The following is an 18343-nucleotide window of genomic DNA, read 5'->3' as shown; positions in this document are numbered from 1 at the left end:
GGGCTTCAGTGTTTCTTCCGCGCAATAGACATCCCAGTTGGCGAATCTGCTGATCTAAGTTTGTCTGCACGTTGATTGCAACCGATCAACTCCATACCTTCAAATGGATATATTATCTTGGGGTACTTTTTGACGCGAAATTGTCCCAAGGCTTCATCCATCACCTTCTCTCAAAGACATCATCTCAGAAGTTAATTCTGCTCCTGTACAGTTTATGGAAAATTTACTGTAGGCAACGTGTCACGCGAAAGATTTAAAAGGTGCACGACTTTCAATCTTGGCTTTTACAACTCGTCCTGTAATTCATCCTTTGCGGTGCCTACGTCAGATCAGGACAAGAAATTGAAGGTTTCGTCTCTAAAAGAAAAATTCCCTCCGATGAATGATGCCCGACACTCCCCATTTCCTCTCTGGATGGGGTAATGAAACCGCGTTTAAGGCTGCGTGTTGCTCCTAATTTCCGTTGATAACCAGAAATGAAGGCATGTTTTCGGTGGGTAAGCCGGAGTTGTGTTTTTAATAGGCCTTCTGCAGGAACCATCAAGGCGGAAGAACGTGCCGATACGGGGTAATAAAGGCTAAGTATATCTAGCCCCGAGCTAATATCATACTGCGCATTGGTTTGAGTGTTGGTCTGAAACCAAGGGACAACAATATTGGAAAATTTGTTTCCAAACTGAAATATACAGTCAGCGCCAATGAAAGTGGGACGTCGAGATCCTGAAATATTCGCTTCCTTGAAATGATCGTGTGTTACCTAACTCTGCGGCGATGAGAAAACTTGCTATTGAATGCTGCTACTGAAGTCTGTTGATAATTTATAGCGTTAACGAGTAAGATTACAACGCAAATTAGCTAAGTGAAAAATTCTGTCTTAAAGAAGTGGCGAGGAAACAATCGTGGGCAAAAAATGCGAAATTTCAAGAATATCTGTATTATTTCTGCAAACTATTTCTGTATCCTATTTCGTTTGTTTTTATGGCAAGTACTTAAATAATACACAAACATCGTAACAAATAATAAAGAAGGTGTAATTTCTGGAATATGTTTTTGTATGCGCGCGCATGCGCGTTTATTTAGCTTTTTGAAACAGTATTTGAATTTGTGCTTGAATTTGTAACTTTTTAACTTATTTTTTTACGTATTTCGCGTTAAGTAGAAAAACGTTTTTCTTTTACACGCAACCACCAACCATTTCTGTCTTTCTGTTTAGCCTCTTATACAAGTAACTTCAGAAATTGCTTATATATGTACGCTTTTAATGTCTCGTTTCATATTCTCTTGTTATGTTTTATGGTATGTAAGCAGTTCTTTACGTTATAGTCTTCCGTTTGTTTGTAAAACAAAATCTGCCATGTTTTGTCATAACAAGTGCAAGAACAACCATTTAACACCAGCTTGCCCGTGCCATGCAAGAAACTATTTTGTCATTGAATCACTGCCTTCTTTGTTGTTCATATAGGTGAAGATATATAAATCGTTATATAAATTACCATTACTAATAATAAAAAGAGAGAACCTTTATTTTTACTGTTACTTGCATGAGTGCCACATACATTTTTTATCATTCAGTAAACCTAAAAAGAAGCATATTAATTTGTATCAATTATTTTTTGTTTATATAGGTGCAGTTATATAGCAATTATAATAATTACAAATATGCTCTATTGTCAACAAGAAGCTATCTGCATCACCATTAATACAAAACAAGAACCAATTATTCACCGTCACTTGCATGAGCGCGAATATCGCCTCCTATGTACGTGACCTTCATGATTTTATGAACAAGAGAATAATACAGAGTGAATATAAGTTCTTCACGTTATAGTTTTTCTTATGTTTGTAGGACAAAATTTGTTGTGTTTTGCCATAACATGTACAAAGAAAACAATTTACCGGTGTCATACAAGATATGATACCATAATGGTGGAAACACCTTAGGGTAAAATGTAATTTATTTACTTATTTTTAATAAACATGCTCTCACTTAAAAATAATAAGCGAGGTGTGAGCCAATGTTAAGACAAAAAAATGAAGACGATTTTTGGATGAAATTCAAATCTCACCCCGCACATTAAATATTGCATATCAAATTCACCTGTAAAAGCGATGTCCTGTGCCGACCTCCGCGGAGGAGTGGTTAGCACAACGCGCTACGAGGCCAGTGGTCCCGGGCTTGAATTGTGGCCTGGGCATGTCTGTTCTTTGTGAGTGCCCTTTCATCAAATTCATCATATCATCATTCATCCTCACTGATCCTCAACGATTAGCCAAAAGTGTAGAAAAGCGAAGCTATACAACAAAATTCAAATCAGTAGATGTCCTGTGTAGGTTATGAGATAGAGTTTCGGAATGTTCACGGTTCTTCCTTTGATTCGACAATTTCATCTAATCACCATTCATGTATCGTATAAATTAGACTAAAGAGGCAGAAATCCGACGCAAAATGAGAAAAAAAATACCAATATTAAGGTGTGGGGTAGTTCTTTCTTATCTTACAAAGATAATGTTCTCGGCTGGATGCTCTTGGGAAAACACATGTGCTGCCATCTTCCGTAGAATGTTTACCAACCTCTGCACACGAAGTTTATGAGGGAAATGCATTTTCTTTGACGTTTCCGGGGGCCTTGTTTTCGTCCTGGTATAGATTTATTGATTACGGAGGTTCACCGGAAGCTTTCAGCGCTGACCTTACACCGGTGAAGATTTTCCTTTCGTTGAAGTCAACAAACTTTCAAAACTTTCTGCCTCCTTGGATGCTGTGGTTCCTAATAAACAGGGCTCGTGTTAAATAATTGGTCGGCAAGGGAACACCGGTGTTGTCGTTTTAGAAGCGTATCATGTTGTCTGCGATGCTTGTCGGAAATGCTTACATATGTTCAGCGAGGGAGATATCGGCTGCGTCCCCATTCCAACTCAACTGAAGAATAAGTCCTACGCGGCGATTTAAAGTCTATGTCTACACGCGTTTCTTACACATAATCTAGGTATAGATTACAATGGTTTAAACTTTACATAACCTGTATCCCTGGCATCTCTGAAGCAAACGAACGGAAACAAGTGGTGGACGCAAGTAGGACTCGAGAAGGTTCGACCAATGAAGTCATTGGAAAGAAAGTAAATGCATGGAGTGTAAACCCGACTACATGCCGTTTGCAGCAGCGCACACTACATTGCTCCTCCCACTTTCTACAGTTATGTGCACCTTTTCTCCAAGGATTCCCGAGACAAGGTATATGTACAAATGTAAACTACAATACAGTATAAGTAATTAACAACATTGTTTTGATGGGGAAGGTGTATTTTTCTAATATTAGTGCGTATCAGCTGCAAACAATATTCAAACATCAACCGCTGACCTACGTGGCGGAGTGGTTAACACTTTCCCTGAATGATCTACGGAATCGCATTGTGGACGAAACAAGAGTACATTCTAGGAATATGCTACAACGTGCACTTTGCAGTTTTTACGATCGGTTGGCATATTGTCAGAGATTCAACGGGAAGCAGTTTGAGAACTTGCTTTGAGGCATTCTGTAAGTCAATGTCATGTTTTCTTGTTCATGCTCTCTGTAATTTGCAGTGTACAGTTACCCACAGGAATACAGAAAACAATTATTTCAGACAAATCTCATATTTTGCAGTCAGACGTAGCACACACCCTATCTCTTCCGCGAATGGCGATAGGTCCAAAATGAGTTCGGATTGTCGTTTGTGGGACGATTCTAGCCTAAATTGATGTGTCATACATACCCCTTTCCATTTGAAAATATTGTGTGATATCCAATATGACGGAACCAAGATGGCTGCCATGATGGCCACACCCCCATTCAATGAATTTTCCGCACCAATACCAACTTGCTACATGTCATTTTCTTCCGTCCACGCGCCTCGTTATTGCTGGACTGTTCCGATACTTTTGACTAACCCTGTGTGTGTATATATATATACACACACACACACACACACACACACCCACACCCACACACACACACACACACACACACACACACATATATATATATAACAATGCTTCTTTGTGTCTGTCTTGTATTTTATCTTGTGCTGTGAACGTATGATATAGACAGGGACTCTGTTTGTGTTTTCGCAGGGAACGTGTTCGTGATAGCAGCCATTCTCCTAGAGAGGAACCTTCAGAACGTGGCCAATTACCTCATCCTCTCCCTCGCGGTGGCCGACCTGTTGGTGGCGTGCCTCGTGATGCCTCTTGGTGCTGTGTACGAGGTCAGCAAGCAGTGGACGATGGGGCCGGAGCTCTGCGACATGTGGACGTCCAGCGATGTGCTCTGCTGCACAGCCTCCATCCTGCATCTCGTTGCTATCGCTTTGGATAGGTTTGTACCTCTTGCATAATCCAGAAGACATTACTAGCATGGTTAAGGTGAGGGAATGGGGCAAGCCTATTATCATGTATTAGAGAACCAAAAATTAATTGTTTTATTTTGCAGTTTTTAAGAAAAGTTTTGATTTTGTTTGTGTTATTTGTAATTATTTTTGCTGTTTTTCAGAATTTTCTGCAATTTTTATTGATTTTTTTTGTTAGGTTCTCTAACTGTACTTTCTCGTTTGCGGACGATTTATGCCTTTTAGTCATATTTACTTTTGTCAAAAGATTTATATACAAGAACATCATAAGTGCAAAACTGAAATGTTGGCATTTAAAGACTTTAAACCTGAGCAGAATTTTTACATTCATAGTTCATTTTAATATTTTTTAAACAATACTTGGATCTTTTGTTACTAATCCTATTTATTATATGAACAACTTGACTTTAAGATCTCAATAACCAAATATAATTAGGTAGCACATTTATTTGAACAGCTAGTTTTGCACAAACCACTTTTTAAATACGAAGGTATTTAATTTCTGTAATATACGCAATTAAGTCATAACATTTGCTTGTAATAATTGCAAACGTTTTTATCTTACCTTTGACACTTGACATGCTTTCATTGATATTGAATTTTGCAAATCAAAGTAAAATTAAACTTCAAAAAAGAAAGCTAATTTTAAGTTTTGCAATTTTATCTTGTAAATACACTGTTCTATAGTATGATGCCTGACGAAGTATTTTAACATACATTAGAATCCAAATGCTACGCATCTCTTCCCCAAGCTTCGTTCTAACAATGTATGAAGCATGAATACTTAAACATCGATTTTTCAGTCATAATTTTTCCTAATATTTTCATTAAGACGAGAACATTGATCAGTCATTAATAGAAAATTTATATATTATCTATATTTCTTATTGCAACATGCACGAACTTAAGTAAACAGTTTGGCGCATACATTTTCACGTTAAGCATACCACTATATGTCTTATTTTTATAAAGAAATATGTTTCATTTCAATATTTCATTAACAGATTTACTCTTATCACGTCTTTTGTTTCGTCCACAATCACAAACAATGTCATCTTCATCCTCGGTTGGGCTGCAAAAACAGCGTCCTTGTGGGCTGTCGTCCAAGCCAATAGTAACATTGTTCGCTTTGAGTTCCTCGCGTGCATATGAGAGCACAACTTCACAAAAGAGGCAAGTTGCCCACGCCTGTTGCAAATGTTCGTTTTCTCTTCAAACGGCATATGTGCACTTACGCCATTTCTGCAAGTAGTTCTTCGATTCTACAACGGAAGGTTATTCTTTTACATTGGCTCAAGTATAAATAAATAAATAAAATATACCGGGTGTTCCAGAAGTCCCGGAATGATCGCATATCGTGAGAAATACACATCGGATCGGAAAGCGAAAAAATACGTGTTTAATAAGTGAAAGAAAGCTATTCAATGATATCACCCTTGAAAAAAAAAGTTCAAAGGGATGCTCTGCCCCTAACTGAGCTAGAGTGAAAGCGATTGCAGATTCGGAATCTGCACGTCAAGACCTTTCAATAGAGTATATGGATGTTTTTTCGCGCGAAAATTTAAAATCGCCATATCTCCGTTTCTAATTAAGCTAGGAGGATGGTTGATAGCTCGTTGGACTCGGAATGAAGTCCTCTTTCCGATTCTACAATACAAAATGAGGGTTTCCATTTAAAATTCACAGTTGCTCCCGCTCCACCCCCAGGGGGCGGGGGTGGGAAATCAAGTGTAATATAATTGAATATCTTTCTTTCACTTATTAAACACGTTTTTTTTTCGTTTTCCGATTCGATGTGTATTTCTTACGATATGTGACCGTTCCGAGACTTTTGGACCACCCCGTATATACTTATATATATATATATATATATATATATATATATATATATATATATATATATATATATATAAGAATTGATTGGTTTATTTTGCTTCACTTTTCTGCCACTTTTGGCTTATCGTAAAGTATGTAGATGAGTGATGATATGATGAAATTGATGAATGTACATTAACAAACACCCATGCCCAGACCGGGATTCGAACCCGAGACCTCTGGCGTCGTAACGCGATGTGCTTACCACTCCGTTGCGGAGAGAGAGAGAGGGGAGAGAGAGAGATAGCTTCTGTTAAAATATCCCGCAAGATATTAATTACATTAATAAAGGAATGGCATCCTCCTTTTGTTCTGAACACACTTTGGCCTTCTTCCTCGTGCAACCTTATCTTTTCATAACATAAATTCCAGCAACTTATCTAATTAAATGGAATTCCTTCTAATTATATTAAGTGTATCGTCCGGGCCAAGAAAGAGCAGAGATCTTGTTTCCGTTATTAATTTATCCCCACTCTTTTCCCCTTCCTCGCTTCTCAAATTCATTGATGCCAGCCTCCATCTTCATATTAAAAATTATGCTCCCATAAGGTGAGGGAGTAAACATATTTTACCGCCTGACATAAACAGTGGCCTAATATTAAAAACTGATGGGGTTGGGATAACATTTTTCAACGTAATAGATGTCGTAGGCATCACGTTGGCAAAAGTAGATATCACCAGTCTTCTGTTTTGTCTCTTTCCGTTTCAAAATGACTATTTTGGTTATATTTAAGGTAAAGTTACTAGACGTCAATGAGCCTCGATGTTGTTTTAGCATATTTTCTGAAAGATATTCACTTATCTCGCACTCACTATCTCATGCTCACATTTCGATATTTTTAAAATTGACTTGTGACAAAATTATTCGAACTTGGAAAGCTAAACACACTGGAGTTCGTTTTTAGGTCCGATTTATGCACAGAAAAGCTAATCGAGACTGGATCTACGGTTTAAAGTGATATCCGAACCAATATATTTCTCTCCCAGGTATCGAATTCGGGACACTTTTATTACAAGGTGACGACGTAAACTTACCGATTGATTATTGATTTATTTGGTTTATTTTACTTCGCTTATCTGCCACTTTTGGCTAATCGGAAAAATGAGGATGAGTGATGAACTGATAATATGATGAATTGATGAAGGGACACCCTTATCCAGACCGGGATTGGAACCCTAAACCCCTGGCATCGTACCGCGTTATGTTAACCACTACGTCACGGAGGTCGTAAGCTTACTCGAGTTTTAGTGAGTAAGTTGTGCTAGAATCTGACGACCCCCAGTGAGGGGCAGTGGGAAAATTTGTGACGATGAAAATTGCGGTAAATTTAGTTTTTGAATTGAAAGTTATTGAAGATAATTATTTTTGGAGGCTCTGTCTGGTGTTGCATGTGAGCAAAATTGATCAAGGGTCTCAAAATGTAGGGGGGGAAAAAGATTTCATCCAGGGGTGAGTATTTAACCTGGTTAACATAGAGTATAGTATTGCCTGTAACGAATTAGATGAGTGGTTGACGGTGATGGACTAGTATTCTGGAACTGAGGATTTGTCATAGCTTCTCCTCGGTGAGACTGCGATAATACCTTTAGCGAAGGTCGCGACCATTCTTCTCGTTTCCTTCGCTGTTTATCTTCCACCGATGTTTCCTCTTCGAGTCGCGATTAACATGATGGTACACAAATGAGCTTTTAAATAAATCATCCAAGTGACAGGATTACTGTATTGTTCATAATTTCCATGATGGGTGTAAATCTGTAGGTCTATTAAGCTTTCAGTTAGCCTACGATGCGATGGCATATACATGACAAAAAATATCCTAAAGCTTACGCTGGAAGAGTAGCAATAAATATTAGTTTCGCCGCAGCGTCGCGCGGGACATATTGCAAGATCCTAATGAAGATTGACGACGGGAGAGTCAGCACACATGTGTTGTATTGCTTCATTACGTAAAATACATGCAAATCCCCTTTCAAAGGGCTTACGCCGACCCCGAAAAGGGCTTGGCGTTCCTCTGCAATCCCCTTCATCCTCGCTGAACTTCTGCTACCACTTTTTTTCCCGGATGGGGTTTGTCGAACGGTTATTGATGGCGAGATTATCCCCAAACTCTAATGTACCACCCTTCCTTAGTCAGTACCATCACCATTACATGCTACTAATCTGTCCGCGGTATATAACAGTCCAACGGAGACCTTATTAACGGAGATTGTCAATATGTTGACCGAGGTACCCGAGAAGGGTTTGAAGCTAAGATACCAGGCCTCTGCACACATAGGACTTCATTCGGGGTCTAATCTGGGTCTCGCACTGCTGACGTAATTGATTGCCCCCACCCGCTTTTATGCCCGAAGTTGGAGCTTCTGACCCGATAAAGCCGGGATTGTGTATACATCCATTTGGGCTTCTGCCCCTCCTTCTCCCGCAATGTAAATCAGAGCCGTCACAATTAGCCCCTCCCAAGGAGGAAAATTACCTTCTCTCCTATGCGTCCGGGGCTTTCCCTGGTCTGCTTGTCTTGGCTGTTCCCAAAGTACTTAGTAAGTTTTGTGGTCTCCGTGAAAAAAAAAAAAAAGAGTTTTAATCACCCCCTGAATTCTCATTGGACCAGGCTTCCACTTGGAGAAAGATTCCACTTCCTGATATATCGGTGACGTTTAATCAAAGTTTTAGTTTACAAATGGTGCAAGAATTGATGCCTCGTTCCAGCCAAGATTCGACCCTGCATAAAGTTTGAAAACCGTCGCTAGAAAGAGTTTTTAAATCCATGCCTTCGCAGTAGTCTAATTTACAGTAATCTACCGTTAAAATTTAAGTTTCTGCCTGTCAATTTACGAAAAAGAGACGCAACGGTTTGTTATTTCATTTTGAATATTTTATTATCGCAAGGATAGATAATGATTAGCTCACAGGCTGCTCCGGGGGGGGGGTACGATGGTACAGCCGTACCACCCCTGTTGTTTCACGGACGCCGAGGCGACATGAAGGCAGAACGTAGCCGGATTTTATTTACTGAATGCATCCTTTGGGGTAAACTTGTACTTGTTCTTGCGCATATTTGTTGCAACTTCCACGTTGCAAAGTTCCGACTGAAACATTTTGGAGATATGTAAGAGAAAAATGCATAAACAACGTTCTTTTTGTTTGCTGCTTCAATCAACTGTCAACAATCGCACGGAACCGGTCCTTTAACGTTAACAATCCCTTATAAGATCCAATGTTATTCTTACGAATTAAATTGTCGGTGTTTCTTTTTCCGTTCACTGCTTCAGAACGCGGCAGGCGGCTGCTCGGAAGGGCTACTGGACGTTTTTGAACATTTTAATAATCCGAACAATAAGCACACGATATATATTTTTTTTCTTCAAAAAAATAGTTCGTAGTATTGCTTCCCTTCGGATACTCAGTTGTGGTCTGTCTGGTAGTAAGTGAATCGCATGTATTAGAAGAGTACAGTCTTAACAGGTTTTCCGTTTTCGCATCCAATGGAAATGAGTACAGCAAAGAAAAAAAAAAACTGTCAGGGGCAGAAAGTAGGAAAAGGCATAGAGAACGGGAAAGGCTACCTTGCGTCAGTCTACTTTCATGAATAATTTTCTGAAACGTTCGAAATCAGGTGTTATTGAAATCATTGAAAAACGGCTAACTTCTTGCGAATCATTTTTGTACACTTTTCCAGAACAGTATCATAGTGAATTTTTTTTTGCGATTACAGTTTCGAAACTAGAGATATTTACACTTCAGTTTTTCATAACATGACTTATGTCAGGTTTAGTGTTGTTTTTGTATTTGCTTCTCTCTCCTCGCTTTTTATTTTGAAATCGAAATATAATATTCCTGCAAGAATTGGACATTTCTTGGTAAAACTATGTATAGTATTAGGTACTTCTAACAACAAAAAAACAAAACGTCAGTTAACCAACCTTTCGTCCGTGAAGTTAAGTTATTGCGTGTCGACGTCAGCTGAGTGTAAAGTTCATCTACAACAAAGAAAGGTGTCATCAAATTCTCTCTCTCCGAGACTGAAATAAGATATGTTTCTTCCGCTAACTCGAATGTGAAAATTTCCGCACGGAAATCTGGCGACTTACATGGGAGGAAAATCCTGGACTTGAGTCTTGCGACTGCACATATCCTGAGTTCGAAGGAACAAAAGGAAAACAACGAATGAATCAGCAATCGTGCTTTCGGTGCAGAGATTAAACTTGCGTGTTTAAACCTATCGTAAGCTGACGGAATGTAAACGTGATTATACCTAAGGGGAGGGCTTGATTGATTATACTATTCATTCGCAATACTTCATCGTTATTTAATGAAAAAAAATGACAACCAGTTTGACTTTAATTTAAACAACCTTTTTAACTTTTATCGCTATTTAGTGATTTAGTGATTTTGCGATGCGATTAAATAACCACACGAAATCTGTTGAATAATGCTGAAGAGTGTTTATTTAAACATTAAGGAATGCCGTAACTTGAAATATAAATATCATAATATAAATACACATGAAATTTAAGGTATTTAAAATTCAAAGCTAGAAAACGCAAAAGGAGGAATATTAAGCTATCCTTTAATAAATAGCGGAAAGAGACAATAAATATATTGATAATAACAAAAAAATCTAGTTAATATGTGAAATACTCCACGCCTTGAATACCGCTTACGTCTCGTTCTACTTTTCATTACAAGTTGGCTTACGCCTACCTAACTATAGTGTTTTAACAAACTAAAAGTCATGCAGACTAAGTCATTCTTATGTCATTGCGCTACAATGACAGTGTCATTCCTCTTGCTACGGGTACCTCTGTGTACACAATTAATTCATAGGGGAAGACATAACCTTAAAACTAATGGAAGGGAGCGTCACACTTACTACCTTTAGTAGCGGACATCATTGCTCCTCTATTCCTTAAAACATATATATAAACACTTGCGCACTCTTTTATATTTCACTACCGGTATTTCTGCGCGTACAACTAAAAACACCTATTATTAATCCTTAGCTAGAACATTGAATCAACGAGCGGGTTGATGGTAGCGTCACTCTTACTACTTACGCCAGCGTATAGTAGCGGACATATAATTGCTCCTCTATTCCTAGAAATATAATTAGCGTTTCGTTTTTTCACATATTAACTTTACTTTAGTAAAAAAAATATTCCTTAAACAAGGTAAAAATAAAAATTGCACTGCGACTGACTCATGTATTCTCTCGACTATCTCCTTATCAATTTGCACTACAATTATTAGTACCAAGGCTCCCATCTTCGGGGCGAGGAGATTTCAGTCATTTTAATTACGATGGAGTCGACCACTGAACCTTGTGCATTTCAAAACTAAACGTGATAAAATTAAATATCCTCCTTGCGATAATCTTTAACAGTTTAAACTTAAAAGACATAAACACAAACGGCGTTACTTTTCGGATCATTAACAAGTTACGGTCTGTTTTAAAATATATATGAAATTGAAACTTTAAAGGACTTTAATTAATTAAAAACACAATTGACTTCAGCAATACTCTCTGCTGTGACCCACTAAGTAAACACACCATGGTGTGATTGAGTCGTATCGTTTATAGCCGAAATATCATAAGTTACGCACCAAATTTACGTTAAAAAAAAATACCAAATTGTTCAAGAGACTACTGCAAAAACAAGGGTCATCAAAATCAAGTGCCACTTTCAAAATTTAGATAAAATCCTGGGAATTGATGAAAATTTCCCAGGTGGTAGTTCTGTCATAGCCATCAGGGCCTGACCGAAGGTACCGGGTTCGAGCGAACCACGGCGTTACTAGGAGCGGAATGACAAGGGCTCGTCGGTAGACGTGCCATGGTTGGCCAAATTCTGGGCGGAATATGACACTCGAATGTCCGACATCGAACCTTCCGGCGCGCGGAATGACGGACGTACCTTATGCCACATCGCATCGACGCGGAAAACCGCGACGAAGCAAGGGCGCAGAGCTGTTGCCTCATTGCTAGTGGCTACCAAAGGAAACATTCTATTTTCGTTTCCTCCGCATTGTAATGTGCTTTAATGCAGCGGGTGATTAGTGGGTGTGGTGGGTAAGGACTGAATTAAAGCTGATTATCGACATTAACCATCATTAACATTAAAACTGCCTGCTACGCAGCTTTCCCCAAAAATAAAGATTCGCGGAGAAAAAAACAATTCTGACATGTCACTATTTAACAAATTTCAATTTTCATTTATTTCAGAGTGAAATAAATGAAAAAATTCCGCAGCCTACCCTTTCAATTTTCATGTCTGTTTAGGAAAACAAGGCATGACGCTTTTCATTTCCAAAAGAACCACGTTGCTCTAATTTTTCATCACATTTCCGGAAAAATGGATGAAAAGCCCACGCATCTCAATCCACGTAGCGTTCCAACCTGAACGCAGGGATCTTAAATAGGGATGTAACTTGCCCCTCCCGATTAATACTTGTTGATGGTAGAGACAGCCCTGAACGGGCAGGTACAAATATCTAACTTATCATTAAAATAGATTCATGATTCGTTTCTAGACTGAAGTGAGCAATGCAAATGGCAGAATGGGTGTAGACTAGCTTACCCTGTTCGGTTTAGAAATAAGACCAGTTGCTCCTGCTTCTCCGATGATTCCAGATTAAAAGACCTCGTGTCGCTCTCATGCACACCTATTTAAACCCTCGCTTGGCCTCTCCTCGTCACCTCTTGCCAAAGGCCAGTGTTCTTACCATTTCCTGTGAAAGGCTTACCCAACACATTTCTGAGCAGGAGCTGACAAGGTCTGCCAGGGTCAATATTTCTTAATCGAACAGGGTATGGTACGATTGAGAGACAATGAGAACACGTAACATTTCGCCGCTGAGAAAAAAAAGTTAACCAAATCATACGTTTTGGGCGAGTATTTCAGTGAAGTAGTCGTACGTAATTCTATAGTTTCACACATTTCTCATACTTCCGTTCGCCTTAATGATTCTAAAAGCAAGGAAAAAAATTCTAGTTTATCGTCCCCTAAAGAAAATCAAATATTAGGATTAGACATGTAATTATAGTTTTCGGAACTCTGAAGTTCCCGATTTCTTCTTTGTGGCTTGTAGTTTGTTTTTTTATGTTGGTATGTATACTTAGGACCAAAAATCTTAATTTTCAGGGTTAACACGGTAGCTAATGGGGTAAGATGTTTGCAAAAATATTATGCATTTCTTTAAATTTTCTTCTCAGGGCAACAGGTTACGTGTTTTGCTTGTCTCTCAATAACTTAAGGTTTAATAAATGATATTGTGTGTGCATTTTGTACTTTGTTTAACCAGACACAAATTATCTGTGAGGATGTGTGTTATGTAAGAAAAATCGAGACGCGAGACCTTGACTTGGAATTTAGCATTTAAATGTCTGATATCTCCGCAGTTTTCTGAAGCTAGGACCATTCCCTTATCGGTGGAGTGTTTCAGATCTGCAGCGACATCTGTTCTTTACTCAACAGTAAAGTCAATCATTAGATATCATGTTTGTGCATGCCAATTTCGACAGCCAGCGTAGAGAGAAGTTTCTCGAAGTTGACTTTGGTGAAATCAAAAATAAGAACCACCATGACACAAGATCGACTCGATGAATTATTGATGATGTTTGTTGATCAAAACTTGTGCAGAAATGTTAATATTTCGCATCGCATTCATAGATTCAGATCGTACGGCACTCGCAGGCTTCTTTTGTAAACTCAGCTGTTAACCTTGGTATTTTTAACATGCACAAACATTTCAGTACAAATAGAAGAAAATTATATAAACCTTACGGCACCGGCGCCACAAGATAAAGGTAGATTTCGTCTGCTTAGAGTGTAAGGTGGATGGTGATATTTTGAAAAGGAGGACAGAAATCAATGATCGATATAAGTTAACTTTCGTCTTTCGGAACACATATTGAAAAGATAATATATGTAATACCTCGTATCATGTACTAGGTTTTATTACAACAAATAACATTAACAATATAGAGGCATTAATTATATTATTTAATTTTTAAATATTAGTAATTAAATGTTACTAATTTCGTTAGAAGCATATAGAAATATACCTGTATAATATGGGATCCTTTCTTGCTGTATATTCCAAATAGTTCTTACGTCAATTATACTGTATTATGAAACATAAAAAAAATCGTCATACAGATACTACATACAAAATTGCTAGAAAAGAATTAGTATAGGGGGGGCGCTGTTTTGCTTATCGTACCCCTTGTTCACGAATCCTGAAACCGCCAGTGGATTAGCTATAAACTGCAGTTTCGTGCATATTTTTAAAATTGAGAGGTTAAAATTACGTCGGCTGTTCAATAAGGAATGGTCATTATCTTTTTTACAACATACCTTTACTCATCCTCATAATTTGGATGGTCTCTATCAAAGTAGTTCCCAGTGGATGCGATGCACATGTCCCAGCGTTTTTGCCAGATTTCAAAGACATGCTGGAAAACGTTTTTTGATAGGTCCTTCAGAAACGCCTCCGAACGCAGCCTCAACTTGCTACTAATGATGGAAAATGCATCCCGCGAAAGCGTTTCTTAAAATTGGGGAAAAGACGAAAGTCGCATTGGGCTAGGCCTGGACCATAGGGAGGATGAGGAATGCACTTTTAATCGTTTCTCGCGAAATATTCAGAAACAATATTTCGACGTGCGGTTGTCCTGTTATTTGGTTATGAGCAGTCTTGGAACTCACCGAGCAACAAACACGTCTCGTGGGTAATTCTTCTGTTATCAACGTCTGGGTGGCACCCAATGAAATTTTCAATATTTCTGATAGTAATCTTAACGTTATTCGACGATCTTCTCTCACAATGACAGCAGCTGTTTGATGTTTTCTTCCGTAAGAGCACTGACTGGAGCTCCAGGTCCACCTTCCGTTGAAATTGTGGTATCCCCTCTTTGCTACAATGTATAGGGAAGACCAGACTCTCCATAGGCTTCATGTAGCGTTAGCCTCAGCTGACGATTTGTTCTGACGAAATCTGCAAAATTTCAACGCATTGTATTGTTCGTCGCGTGTTACCTCAATTACTGCCGTAGGCAGAAATAAACATGTCTCAACGGACGGTTCTGACCTCTCTGGCAGGTTCCACTCAGAAATGATACCACTAGAGGCGCTGGTGTCGGTACAGGTGCATGGCATTCGTCTGCTTATAATGGAAGTAAAGGGAGTTTTTGCTGCAACGTCTGATTCTTTTCCTTGTAACATTTCTTTGTATCAGAAAATTGTTATGATATTTGGTACAGTAGTCGCGAAAATATTAAAGAACATTCTGAACCGTCGATCATGATCTGTCCTTGAGTTTTTTATTAACAAAACGGAAGAAAACATAGGTATGGATTGTTACTCGTAATATGATAATTGCCGCGAGAATTAATATTGTGTATGCATTATCCTGAAAGGTTCATTAATACGAGTATTGTCATTGTCACAAACATTACTTTTATGGAAATTCACACAGACAATACTCGTTTATTTTTCAAAGATCTGTTTTACATCCAATCTCGTGTTGTCTAACTTACCGCCTAAAAACTCGCAAGCGTGAAATATGACACTTTTAGTTTCCCGCTTACTGGAAAAATGTAAACAACGCGTTGGTTGAGTTATATTTTCACCATGTGTCAAAACTGTCGCCACTTTTTTGTGCCTGATTGTTCTAGTGGGTATCATTCAAGTAAAGAAAAGGGTATTTGTATATTTAGTGTTCCCAAACAAAAAGTTAAATTAGCCGATTGGAATCGTGCAATTCCCAGAGCTGACAAGGAACTCTATGACACAGCTCTTGTTTGTGAATTTCATTTCGGTGAACAATACATTATCAGAGATTTTGTTCATGTAATAAATGGTATGGAGGTAAGGTTGCCAAGGGATAGGATATTATTAACAAAGGATGCACTTCTTACGAAGTTCCCAAATCTGCCAAATTATTTCACAAAAACTGTTCCTAGAAAGAGAAAATACAGAGAAATGTGTGGATCAAGTGCAAGAAAACCAAAGAACAGTTTGACATTTAATGAAAGTTTGTCCATTCCCTCGCTTAAAAAAACCTCGCGGTACCCACAGAATTTTGGGGAATTTTTTCTTCTTCAAGACACTATTTCCATTTTATTAGCATACAAAAATAAACTTGTGTACACAATCCAGCGTTTGACGTCCAGCCTCACATTGCGATGTTGCTGCTCGTGTTGCGTTGCATATAAAACGTATTTGTGTTACTTTTCTGTGTAAATTAATGCCATTTCGTGACTGCAAATCACTACACAAATATAACTGTTTTCATCAATACACTCACCGTCTTTCAAGACAAACAAATCTACACAATATATTCCAAAAACTAACTAAGCCGCATTACTTTCATAACATAATTAGCACCTGTACGGATCGCACTGCCATCTATGTTGCCATCTTCTCGGGAACCAGTGGGTCGTTTTGCACACTACATTATTCAAGGTTCTGTAACCAAAGTAACAATGACGAAACTAGTATCGCCTGCACACTACACATTAAGCTAACAATGTAACATAAAATTGAATTTTAGCGCAAGAAATTATGTGAATAAAAAATAAAGATCTTTATTGAACAGGTCACGTACAATTAGCTATGTAATGACATATAATCCTATAAAAAAGAACCATGGCCATTTTTTACGGTGGTTGGATGACATCGGAAATTTACGGTTTCAGACGTTCATTTTTTCACTCAATTTTTTATAGTGCAGACCTACATTCAATAGCGACTATAGGAGTCTGGTGCGTACAGGATGGAGCAAGCGGTTGGTTTCGTGTTACAGCCAAATGAAGAGCTGGATATATTAATATAATATAAGAATATAAAAAGATACATCAAAGCTCAAAGACTGAGTTGGTAGGGTCACATTGAATTGAAAGAATGCGCAAATATATGTAGAATTGTAAAGCAAATTTACAATTGGAGACCTATTGCTATTGCTACAAGATTACAAGGAAGGCCTAAGACCAGATGGATAGACGATGTTAAAAGTGACATAAGGTGCATGAAAATTCAAAACTGGGGAAAAAGTGTGTTGAATAGAGATGGATGGAAGAATGTAATTGATCAGGCCAAAATCCCTTAAAGAGCTGTAGATGAGAAAGTATTAAAGAATCTTTGATCTAACCAATGTTAAATTTTTAATATTTAAAAAAAACACGGGCTTCTCCAAATATTAAAATTGAAAGATCTAAGAAAATTTCCATAGACTTTTTACAGTGTCGTTTTCATATGCAGCAGGCAGAATTTCTTCTATGAAACTTAATATTCATGGAAATCGCAATCAAAGGAATTGTTCCTTAATTAAGAGGTCTTACTTATTCCCTGAGTGTCAAACAAAGGTTTTCGGCAATGAAAAAGAAACATAATTCTAAGAATCTATACAATATTTTGCAAAATTATCTACTTGCAAAATTGAAAAATCTAAAATTGATTTGTCGCAATTATTGTTGTTCATTTGAAAATACCCTTCTTTGGAATTACCTAAATACATACTTTTTCTTCAATGATTGTTTTATTTTACTTCGCTTTTCTGCCACTGTTGGCTAATCGCGAAGATGTGAATGGATGGTGATGATATGAAATGGATGAAGCGATCAGCATAAACACACATGGAGAGGATACAGCGCCAGCCCCACAGAGAATTATTCTGCCTCTGGGCCCAGACGCCAGAGCCTCGTCAGTCAACCAAATGTAGTCCAGGGGGTATCTACGTGGAAGGGAACTTGGCATTTGTGTCTCTTCACAAAGGTTAACCCTTACACACCTCTTGATGGTCAGATAGGGAAATAAATTAATTTGCGGCCCTTTAACAATTCCATTTCCAAATATTGTTTCTTAGATAGTTTTGTGCAAAACAATTGCAAATCAAACAAAAACATACAAAATGAACACATTTCGTTACAATTATTCTCTGTAATGCTGTATCATTTATGAATAATTTAGGAGTCCAGAGGTGATACGTACGTTCAAATTCAATATACAGTATGGTGAAGGTTTTTTTGAAATTGGAGATTCATTTTGCAATGGGATTCGAATGTCATGCTCCTTTCTGCGGGCA

General features: G+C 38.1%; 1 protein-coding gene across 1 annotated transcript in view; it reads left to right on the top strand.

Annotated features, from left to right (window-relative positions):
• Positions 1 to 18343, top strand: part of LOC145987134 (5-hydroxytryptamine receptor-like) — a 488137-nt gene that overhangs the window by 443679 nt on the left and 26115 nt on the right. The window contains exon 2 of the mRNA XM_083121632.1: positions 4112 to 4355. Coding sequence (XP_082977758.1) covers positions 4112 to 4355 — 244 coding nt within the window. The remainder of the gene's footprint in view (positions 1 to 4111; positions 4356 to 18343) is intronic.

Source organism: Lepisma saccharinum, chromosome 4 (assembly GCF_977018435.1).
Source record: "Lepisma saccharinum chromosome 4, izLepSacc3.1, whole genome shotgun sequence".
Taxonomy (NCBI): Eukaryota; Metazoa; Arthropoda; class Insecta; order Zygentoma; family Lepismatidae; genus Lepisma; species Lepisma saccharinum.
The sequence above is the reverse complement of the archived record's forward strand: the minus strand, read 5'-3'. Positions and strand labels throughout refer to the sequence as shown.